This window comes from Myxine glutinosa, chromosome 5 (genome assembly GCF_964187855.1).
Source record: "Myxine glutinosa chromosome 5, kmMyxGlut1.1, whole genome shotgun sequence".
Lineage (NCBI taxonomy): Eukaryota > Metazoa > Chordata > Myxini > Myxiniformes > Myxinidae > Myxine > Myxine glutinosa.
In genome coordinates, this window is record NC_136265.1 from 48583718 (window position 1) to 48595924 (window position 12207).

At 42.9% G+C, this 12207-nt stretch overlaps 1 protein-coding gene across 2 annotated transcripts in view; it reads left to right on the forward strand.

Moving 5' to 3' along the window:
* SNX29 (sorting nexin 29) overlaps positions 1-12207 on the forward strand; it is a 476585-nt gene that overhangs the window by 19715 nt on the left and 444663 nt on the right. For both annotated transcript variants that reach the window (XM_078778010.1, XM_078778011.1), the window contains exon 5: positions 6793-6973. In XM_078778010.1, coding sequence (XP_078634136.1) covers positions 6793-6973 — 181 coding nt within the window. The remainder of the gene's footprint in view (positions 1-6792; positions 6974-12207) is intronic.

The following is a 12207-nucleotide window of genomic DNA, read 5'->3' on the forward strand; positions in this document are numbered from 1 at the left end:
ATACACCGCCTGAAATAACAGACGGGAAAATGCCGAGATATATTAAAAATTCGTCCATTTGATGACAATCGTCACGATGAAATATTTAATTTATACGTCGTCACAATAATGTGGAGAGAGGAGCATAGCTTCGTTCACGTGTCGCCACACACGGGAAATTGCCGAGATATATATTTTTTTAAATCGCGGCATGGTCAGTCATACACCGCCTGAAATAACAGACGGGAAAATGCCGAGATATATTAAAAATTCGTCGCCACACATGGGAAATTGCCGAGATATATTTTCACTTTGCACAAAAATAACATCAAGTAATCGAATCAATAGGAATGTCCTGTGCCTATAACATCGACGTTATAGGCACAGCTGCATCTAGGCATTGTGTAACATCGACGCGGCTTTTGTTTTAATTAAAACTTTTTGTACTTGTTCTTAAAATAACTAGGCTCATTTTCATACATGTGCTTGTATTTATGACTGCTTATTTATGATCATGCGCCCAGCTTTATATCCTCTTATTTTTCTTCTTTCTCTTCCTCTTCTTCTTCCTCCTACTCTTCCTCCTCTCCTTCCCCTCCTTCCTCGAAAATTACTTCCACTCCATGCCATTTTGCTTCCTCAGCAACTGTTGATGAAAAACAACAACAAAATTCAACCGTTTCAACCATACATTGTTTGTTTATTGGGCTAGTGTATTTTGGTAAGTTTCTTTTTGAGAGTCATTTGTTACGTATTTACATAATCTCAAAGCTGTTTCCAAAATTACAATACCATTTCAGCTCCGTCATCACCAGTTCCCAATTCGACCAGCATTTGCCAGGACAATAAACAAGTCCCAAGGACAAACACAACAAAGAGTTGGCTTTCACCTGGAAAAACAGAGCCTGGTGTTGGCTTAACTGTTTGGGTGCTGGCTTGGAATCCTAGGATCCTGAGTTCGAATCCTTGAATTAACGCCAGGGGGGTTGACTCAGCCTGTCATCCTTCCGAGGTCGGCAAATTGAGTACCACCTCACTGTTAATTGGGGCACTCCATCAGCGGCACTAACGCGTTTCCAGAGAAATGATGCAACCAGCAGCCACAGGTGGCATATGAAACAACAACAACAACCTGGAAAAACTTGTTTTCCCATGGAAAAACCTGTTTTCCCATGGAAAACTATATGTTGCTTTATCGTGTAAAACAGGATTTCACAGCATTGTATACTACGGCGGTCCACAATATTACACGTAACTTGCTAAAATTATTGTTCTCCTCGCATCACTCCTGAAGCATACACCACAAATTAAAACCATCTCCGCTTCAAAGTCCACACATCAATCGGACATCAACAATTTTATTGATCTTCTATCTTCTTTCTTCTTTCTTCTTCTTCTTCCTCTTCTTCCTCTTCTTCTTCTTCTTCTTCTTCTAAAAGTTACATCCACATCAACATTTATCTCATCTCAACATTAATTAATTTAAACGTCATTCCAATGATGAGGCACAACATGGTCAGTAATATGTCAACATAAAAAACCTGATTTGTATCAACAAATTGTCACATTAACCATTTACTAATTGCTGTTTCACAGGGTCACTTCACTAGTTTGTCATAAAGTAAAGAATAATTTTGACTGTGTCTTTTTGCTTTTAACTGTGGCATCAAGAACAAGCCTTGCCTCCCTCTAGTATTCCTACTATAATTCACGGACTGAAGCGTGTTTGTTTGTTTGTTTGTTTGTCATGCTACTCCGCTGACAGTTCTGGGCCGATTACATCCAGACTTGCTACATAGGATCAGTATGAACCAAGTTAGTGCATGGGGTGTTTTTATATTTTTCAGTGGTCTCGGAGGGAGGAGTGGGGGGATGGAAATTCTTTAGGTAAATGTGTATCGTGCAGCACCATTCCAGGTTGGAGGGGGTATTGCAAGTCCCACCCTTTACAGTACAGTATTCCTGTCCCCATGTCTTCCAGTGCATTGAGATGTTTTGAATTATTTAGTAAGGGGTATTTTGGAGATTTATTTTGAATTACGTGCTTAGTAATGGATAATAACATAAGATAGGGGCAGATCCAGGAATTTCAAGACGGGAGGAGGGGTGGGGGAGGGAAGGGGAGAGGTGATGCGCGACCCCCAATACATTTTTGAAAAATTGCTCCTCAGAAACGGCATTTCCTGTATTCTTGGAAGTTTCTGCAGTTCCTTAAGAGTTCTTCCCTGGCCCAACTGTTCAGCAATTTCGCAATGACTAACTGGCCAAAGTGGTGAACTAGTGAGCCGACTTGCCCAGCTGTTCCTTTGTTAAAACAAGAATGACCACACTGTGGTCACATGACAACCTGCACCAAAATCCGCTAACAGGCCGATTGAGAAATGTGCATTTAAAGCACTCTTAAAAGATGAACAGCATGATTGGGAAACACACATTTAATGCGCTATTAAATAATTAACTCTACACCTCTCATCACGTGTGTATCCTGGAAGCACATCCATAATTGACTCACACATGAAGAGAACGTTAAAGCGTGTGCACCACTCTGTATCTGCCACTGGACTGCATCCAATATCGCAGCATATAACCCATCATCGAAAATCCGAAGGGAGGGGTGTGTGCACCACCTACGCCTCCCCCACTCCCCCCTCGGAACTGCCTATGTAACCTCTCTGGCTGCTCCCATCGGAAGCGGGTGCTTCTATTGCAATTTAAGTGACATTTTAGAGACTGACACCATTCAGTGAATAGCGATATGAAGTAACAAGACAGTGATGAGTGAAGCATGTGTTAGCATATACTTTGTGATGTAGCATATACTTTATAAGGTTTCACCACATAGGGTTGCCACATCCATTTTCTGCTCCCTTAAAACCTTGCTTCTTCACACTTTTGTGCCGGAATTCTAAGCTTAGCTCCGATTAAGGATTAATGCCCGAAATATCAGCTTCTTGCTTCCCCCGGTGGTTAGCATCCCTTGAGCAACATACCATTGATTCCGTCCATTGTTGTAGCTGTCGGCCAACACAGATTGACAAAAGCCTTCACGAGCAAGACGAGTTCCTCATTCTCATTTCTTCAAAATACTCCCCCAATGAATGTTGTTGTGCCGTTGGGAAGATAACCTTTGTCCTTTTTTCAGGACCTCTCACAGATCAGCTGTGGGACTTGAGCAATTGATTGGATATGATTAAAAGAAACACTTTCACCTTGGTGCACTTTTTAAATACTAATGTAAGTAATACACAAGGTTTAGATCTGAGGAGTGTGATTTATTGTTACTAGATACACCTGCTCCCTTTGGGAGGATGATTAGCAAAAGAGGAGGGGAAGACGTATGGTCACCAATAAGTATGAGGGTTGGGTTAGGTAGGATTCATGCACATACAGTCACGTGAAAAAGTAAGTACACCCCATGTAAAGTTTTGACTTTTTCAACATATTTCAACATACAGCTATTTGATCTCATTTCAACAATATTGATAGATAAAGGTGATATAATATAACAAATATCATGAAACATTTACATTTTGTAGTCCATTGTATAATTTAAATAAACATAAATGCAAATTTCGCATGTGGAAAAATTAAGTACACCCTTGGGTCTAATAGGTGGTATTGCCCCCTTTGGCAGAAACAACCTCAGTAGGCGTTTCTTATAACTGTCTACCAGACTCTGACATCGACTGGGAGAAATTTTTGCCCACTCCTCCATGCAGAATTATTTCAGCTGTGCGATGTTTGAGGGGTTTCTTGCTTGCACAGCTCGTTTGAAATCCCCCCACAACATCTCGATGGGATTTAGATCCAGGCTTTGACTTGGCCATTCCAGAACCCTCTATTTCTTTCTTTTCAGCCATTCCTTGGTGGATTTACTGGTATGTTTAGGGTCATTGTCATGTTGCAAGGTCCACCTTCAGTTGAGCTTCAACTCTCCGACATATGGCCTCACATTAGCCTCAAGCACCCTCTGGTACAATGAAGAATTCATAGTGGATTCTATGATGGTGAGCTGCCCAGGCCCTGATGCAGCAAAGCTGCCCCAAACCGTAATATTTCCACCACCATGCTTTACAGTTGGTATCAGGTTCTTGTGGTTAAATGCTCTCTTTGGTTTTCGCCAAACATGTCTTCTGGTACTGTGGCCAAATAGCTCTACCTTTGACTCATCTGTCCAGAGCATATTGTTCCAGAAGTGCTGGTCTTTGCCTGGGTGTTCATTGGCAAACTTTCGTCTTGCCCTGATGTTTTTCAGGACAGCTAAGGTTTCCTCCTGGCACACCTCCCATGTAGACAACATGTGTGCAGCCTCTTTCTAATGGTAGACTCATGCACTTTGACATCAACAGTGGCAAGAGCTACCTGTAGGTCCCGTGATGACATTCTGGGGTTCCTAGAGACCTCTTTCAGCATCTTGCGGTCTGCTCTCGAGCTGGACTTGCTGGGGCGGCCTGGCCTGAACAAGTGGCAGTTGTTTGCCATCTTCTCCACTTGTAGATGATCTTCCGGACAGTCGAATGATTGATTTCAAGTTGTTTGGAGATCTTTTTAAATCCCTTCCCAGACTCGTAGGCATCTATAACCTACTTTCTGAAGGCCTCAGAGAGCTCTTTTGATCTAGGCATGGTGACGCCACACACTTCAACAACAAAGAGCAAACCAAACTAAATGTCTGAGGTTTAAATAAGACAGGTTCCTCCAAGATCCTCTCTTATGATGTTCTAATCATTTGCACCTGAGCTGGTGCACCTGATTCTAATTTTCGGTATTTGAAGTAGTGATCAATTAGGGGTGTTAAATGTAGGGGTGTATTCCACATGCGCAATTTGCATTTATGTTTATTTAAATTATACAATGGACTACAAAATGTAAATGTTTCATGATATTTGTTATATTATATTAAAGCGCGGTGTTACGCGCGCTACTTGTAAGAAAGGAGGAAGCGGACAACGCGGTAATTTGTAAGAGTCTTTATTCAAGAGCTCACTGTAACACTGAGCTGCTCAGGGCTGCGCGCCCCGTGTATATCGTGAGGCCACGCCTCTCTCCCGGGCGTGGCCCACCCCCACTTGGTGTGCGGGGTGATGTCACCACGTCAGTGCTTTCGTGTCCGCCACAATATCACCTTTATCTATCAATATTGTTGAAATGAAGATCAAATAGCTGTATGTTGAAATATGTTGAAAAAGTCAAAACTTTACATGGGGTGTACTTACTTTTTCACGTGACTGTGTGAATCAATCTGCATAGGGAAGGAGGATGATGTGAGATGGTGGTGAACCACCAACTTTGGAAGCTCTTGAGTGGGGTTGATCCACCTGCAGAACGCAGTTCCACAAAAAGGAGAGAGTAGGAACGAAAAAATTGAAGTGGATAGTAAGTCTAGATTTTCAGAGTTGTTGTATATCCCTGGAGAGTTCTCTCGAACAGGCCCATGGCAGAACAAGAGACAGCCGATCGATCTCCCACGAATGACCCAGAGATCCCCCACATGCATATCCCCACCTTCATGATGCTGGGGCCATGAGAGGAAAAAAATGAGAAAGAGAGGTGGGCTGGTCCATGGGGACCGAATGGCACTCTTGACTGTGGCTGTGCTGCCCTGCACTGACTTGCAATGGGGGATACAACCACCATGAATAGGCATCCCCGATAGTTCTGATTTTAAGAGGTTTAACCAGAAGGGGTTCGTGGAAGAATGTCTATGTCATGGAGGAGTTATTGAGGGTCAGAGGGCTGCAAGAGCAGATTGAGCTGGACCAGAGGAGAGGCAGTGAAAACATAGGCCCCATAGCTGTCTGTAAGCCGAGCAACAAGACTTGTGCTTCTGCTTCATTGCAGGAGATGCCAATAATGTGGAGAGTTTTCTATTCCACAGACTCCAGGAGAGAGTTTTTTTTTTTTTTTTTTGTATACAAGATCGAGGCTCGTGAAAGAGCTAACATTAATCACACAAAAAGTCAAACCGACATAAAACGCAAAATAAGGGGAGCGGTAGACACGATGGGGAGAGAGGGGGAAGGACACAAACACAACATTTGAGAGCGGGGACATCGAGAGAACTGTGGGAGGGAGAGGGCTTGGGAGGAGGTGGGAGAGGTATAAAACATATGAGATATGGGAGACACCAGCCCTGAAGGAAGAGCAGTACTCCGTTGAGCTATGGATAAAGGCCTTGTTGGCTCTGAGTTGTTGTGATTTTTCATCGTATGCTTTTAAATGACGGAAGATGCTCAGTTTTCGGCTGCCTTTCGAGGCTAACTTTGCGATTATGGTCATGTCAGGAGAGGTTGTAGTTGAAGATGAGCTGAAAATTCTGTCTGTCATTTGGTTGCATCTTGGCCCAGCTAGATATAAGCTGTGCACATGTCAATGGAGGCGGGTTCCTTCTAGCTCCTCCATGAGTCTCAAATTAAAACTTGGCGTTCTGTCTGCCAACATAAGTCGGTGGATGATAGATCTCATGGTGTCCTTCGTGAAGAGTAGGCGAGTTATTGCCATCACCCTGAACAAATTCCAAAATTCCCACCATAATCTACAGAGGGTATTGCATCAGCAGCACAGCCATGCCCTCATCCAATGATGCTACTTTTGCAGCCGTGTGCTGCATACGAAAGAAGAAGATATTTTGAGATTGTCGCCGTGAGCGGGGCTTAGCATTGTTCCGAGCAAATGTCATCTCGTCATTAATTTTAGTCGATAATATACACAGTATCATCTTGTTGGTAATTTTCACAGATCATGAGTTTGTCCTCATTGCTTTCTGTTATGTTTCCACGAATTCCATGCTTTTTCCTTTTATCTTTTCCCCAGTGCCTGTGTTCTGGCATTTTGTGCATGAACACCTCCGCCACCATGACCTACAACACTTGCTGTCCCTTTCCGCCGTGAACACTGATGTGGGACGCGGTCGCGCCTGGCTCCGTTCGGCTCTCAATGAGCACTCGCTGGAGAAATGTCTTGTATCGATGCTTGCTGACCGCATTCACCTCAAGTGAGACCACCTTTTCCTTTTAGTATTATTGATTCATGCATTAAGAAGAACTAGAAAACATCTGAAAATGCAAAGGCTGTCCTCATCCGCTCTGTATTCAGACTTCTACCTCTTCTGTATGCTAAACATGATGAAAACAGCTAAAAAGAAGAAGAAGAAAATGACGATTTTAGGCGACCTTGACCTTTTGACCTCAAAAGCAATAGGTGTCAGTGTCCCAATATGCAAGCCCTGCTCAAATTCCAATCGGATGAAAATTGATGATTTTATGCAACCTTGACCTTTGACCTTTTGATCCAAAAAACGGTTTCTGACTTTTGACTGGTGAACCAATTGAGTGACCCAATATGCAAATTCTTAAAACTTCAGGTCAATTGGATCAAAATTGACTATTTTATGTATCCTTGACCTTTGACCTTTTGATTTAAAAAAACCAATCGGCTTCTGTCTTTTTATTGGTGAACCAATTCAATGGCCCAATATGCAAATTCCTAAAACTTCAGGTCAATTGGACGAAAATTGATGAAAATCCCCTTTCGGGGCAATTTAATTTGGAGACATCGGTGTACTTTTGCACAAATTGCAAGTACATTCAGTGATAATGGACAAGCCAATGCTGCTATATGGGATTTGAACCGTGGATCCGAGCATTCATGAGCTTTTGTGCTCAGATGGGAATACCAAACCAATCCAAGCTTCTCCAGTCTCTTTTTTTTTGTCCATGCATTATATAATTGTGACAATTTCCTTGCAGCTCTCAACCATTGGGTGGCAGTATAACATGGGGCTCGGCATTGTCTGGGTTTAAAACCGTCTGGAATCACATTTAACTTTAACTGCATCTTTGTCGTTTTGCCAGCAGGGAGCGTATCCCACATAGCTATTCGCATTAGCGTGTAATAAAGTACAAATCTTGATATCTTCCGTAACTGTAGCTCTTTAGGGCAAATACCATGACCTTGTAAACCCAGCTGCTAGATGAAGTGGGACATTTAAATTAGAAAAACGGATTCCGAATGTTTGGTGTAGTTATTGCAGAAATTTTTATTTATTTTAACTCCTCTGCCCTCTGCCCCATCGCCTCTCTCCTCACCTTCAAATACTTACTCCTCTACCCTTCCTATGCTTTTCTTTCTTCCAATTCATCACGTCCTCCCATAAACAAAAAACCTACTTTTCTTCCCTTTCTTGCTTCTTGCTCTCCTTTTAACGGTGTAGCACTTTGAGCAATGCCGTCTAGAACAGCGTTTGTCTGTCCATATGTATGTCCCCACAAACGTACACCAATCAGAGCTGAGGATCTGGTCACATGACAGGGGGACAGAGTTTAGTAACTATTACAGTTGCATATTTTACTAAAAGGAAATATATGTGGAACGTTTTGGGGTCACAATGGGTGTCGTAAGGTAGGTAGAAGGTTTCAGAAATTCCTCAATACAATTATGATTTTGAAATGTGATCGGCACGTACCTTGTTCCCGAATCCGGAAGTGAACAGATGATGATGGTTCGCTGATTTGATGATATCTCAATACAATCGTGATTTAACATTATATTTTGATATATTAACACCATTGTATTAATTTGTGATTGCAATGATGCTGTTAGGAATGAAAATACAGAGAACCTGCTGTCAATGCCTGATATGCGACTGAAGGTGGCACAGCAATGTGGAATTTATTGGTTCATCGATTGACTTTCGCCATTTTTTACCCAAGTCATTCATGAACCCGCTGGACATACCTGAAGTCAAAAAAATTAATACTTACATTATTTTTTGACTGCTATCTGGTATTCCCCCCAGGTCATACTGTCCTCTTCAACTAAAGTATTGTAGCGGATTCGGGGGTCGGCGCTCCCCTTATCAAGGGGGGGGGGGGGGGTGTTAATCCCCTTGTCTTTTAAGCTGGCCGTCCCCCAATCCTGGAAATTATGACGCTCCTCCCGGTCAGAATTAGCTAGGGTGATTGGTCAATGAAGTCCCAAATACCTACGTACTAACCCCGACCGCGAGCAGGGAAATAACTCCCGCTCGAACCACGGATGTGATGGTAAATGCCGAGCGGTTAGCAAACCGCGGTTCGAGCCGTTAACAATAAAACTAAACCCGATCCTGAGCAGTTCCTATCGTGCCACAGGTACTCAATTGAAAGAAAGGACGCAAACGATCGAATAAGAGGAAACCCAGAAAATAAGAAGAACAAAGAGTGGGTTTATTAATTATATACAAAAACCTAAAGAGGAAACGAAGGTAATATACAGAACAAGAAGAGCAAAAGGACACAGGGCAATCTTAACTATACAGTCTTACTTACAACCCCGGACAAACAGACAGACTCACACGGGATGGTAGTGGTAGGGGAGGAAGGTCCAGGCAGATGGTCCAGGCGATGGGATCCGGTCCAGGCTCCGGGTCCGCGGGCGAAGAACGGCAGGCAGCTTAGCGTGTCGTTGGCGCACGACCGGACCTTACATATGCGAGGGTTGGAATGCCGCGTACGTATATTGTGCCAAACGCTCTCTCTCTCCGGATCACTCAATGTCCGTATCAAATGGAGCGCTCCCAGATCAGTCCGTTAACAAAGGCTCGTGGCGCAGTTCATTACGAAAGGAGGTCGTACAATGCAATCGAGCTCTCCCCACGCAGTCCTCGATATTCGAGCTCTCCCCGCGCAGTCCTCTCAATAATCGAGCTCCCTCGCGCAGTCCCTCAAAGCAGTCCTCGCGCTTGCGCGTATATAACGCGCTTTGAAATCAATGCGCGCTTCATAGAGACACGCCCACCAGTGAGCTCACCTCAGCCCTGGTTGGATAGCGAGGGCTCACCGGCTCCAACCCCTTCTTCTCCAAGCTTGACCGTGTGCGTAATGGCGTTTGGAGCGAACGCTGAGGCGGCTGCGGCTGGCAGAGGCGCATAATACAATTTGGAGAGAGAGACTGGCAAAATGGACGGAATGGGGCCTATCTTATTTAATTAATGCAACGCAGATGCAACTATTGGGAACACAGCCTTATCTGAAACACATATTAAGGAAATAACTGACAGTCCTATGGTGTCCTACGTGTTGCATATGGCCTAACTATGGGTGCGACCTTTGACCTTTTAAATGATGGAATATTTACAAGAAGTGATTATTTATTTACAAAGTGAGGGTTCTAAAAACCGCAACTGTATCAAACAAGCCCGGCTACGCCACTGTTAGACTTTCGGTCTTGTTATTCATTATTCAGTTTATTGTTAAACTTGTTATTCAGTTTACACCCCTTCTCTCCCTTCACTCAATCTTCTTTTTATCATGTAATAATTTCAATTCGGATTATTTGATTTCTCAGTGGCTAAATGAAGGAAATTTTAATGTGGCCATGACCCACGTGGGCTTCCTGATGTGTCCATATGACATCGCTGATGACGTCGATTCTTTGACTTTAGTTTGTAGTCACATGTCCAGCCATCAACAACAAAAACAACAGGAAACGTTATGTAATTCAACAGCAACTCAAAAGGATAGATAAACTCTTACTTACCTTCAATAACTACAACAACAACACAACAGGCATTTTAAGGCCATTTCCCCTGCCAGAGCGGGGGTTATCCTTGCGGTCCCCATGACAATCTTCTCCATTTTGCCTTATTTTCTGCATCTCCCCTTGTTAACCCCCTTGCCCGCATTTCTTCTTCCACCATCTTTAGCCAAGTCTTTCTCGGTCTTCCCCGTCCTCCACTTCCTTCTACATTCATTTCCATCACTCTTCTCAACCAGTCACTTTCGTACTTCCTCAACACATGACCAAACCATCTCAACCTGTTTCTCTTCACAGCATCCATCACAGGCTCTATTCCCATCATCTTTCGCAATTCATCATTTGTCTTCCTCTCTCTCAACGATACTCCACACATCCACCGAACCATTAGCATTTCCACAACTTTAATTGCCAAGCAGTGATGCAGACGTAGCGCTTCTGGGGTTAAAGTTGCTGAATGAAATTTGTCTGTCTTTCTGTTTACCCAATCTGGTCTCCTCATTTCCTACGTCATTGCATTCTCCGCTCTCGTTTTTCTGGAAGAGAGCTATTGGCTTAATTGGTCTTTGGTCCCATGAGCCTTTGTGGATGGGTGGTTTGACATTTGCCTGCAGGGGATGTGCTGAGAGATGCTTGGGGGAGCCAACACACTCCCAATTTTGATGAGAAATCTTAATATTTTTACCTCGCTCTCAACACCATTGTGCCTTATAATCCAGTACGTGGTGGAATTACATTAAAATTTTACAAATGTCAAACACGTTACATCAGCTTATCCTTGTTTCAATTGGCACACTTTTTGTTTTTTTTGTATACAGGATCGAGGCTCGTGAAAGAGCTAACATTTATCACACAAAAAATCAAACAGACACACAAAACATATAATAAGGGTAGCGGAGACAAGATGGGGAGAGAAGGGGAGAGAGAGATGGGGAGACACTTCGATCAAACCTGTTTATTTCATCCATTTTTCCACCTTTCGTCTGACGCAGAACGATCTCAGCCTTCGCGATTGTGACTAGTTTTCCATTATATCGATCAGAATATGAACTCGCTTAATGACGCGATCCCAAGAGGGTGCAGCATCGTGGAGCATGTTATCTTGTTGGATGAAATGTATACAGTTGTGAAACGAGTATTTGCATCACCTTATTTTTCTGGTGTTTAATATTTGCAATCTGTATGATTCGTAGATAAATTTTGTGGTGTTGGTGTGTTTGTTGTTATAGTTTATTTATTTAATTTTTATTTATTTACTTACTTATTTACTGTTTTATTTACTTATTTATTTACCTACGTACATACAGTATGAAATGCAGTGATAATTTCAAACTCACCAGCGAAGAACCTGTCCTCACAGACAGGTTAATTCCTGATAGGATAATTCCCCCAGAATTTGGTGTATTTTAGTATGACTTGTTCTGACACCTCCCATTGGGCACGTCACGATGCCATACTATTTACACAGAGAGAATTCCGGTCCTCACACCACCCTGAATCCAAGGGACTATGATTTTTTTTTCCCCACCTAAAACCCTAACGCACATCCCTGGATACAACCACAAGTTGTAAACTCATTCCGTTCAGCTGTTCAGTGTATAGAAGTCAAAAAAACAAACAGACGCTTCTCAAATTATAGTATGGTTTGATAAAATAAACTAAATGGTGTTCATAAAATACTTACTCTGTGCAGTCAACTTGGTGCGAGCCAAC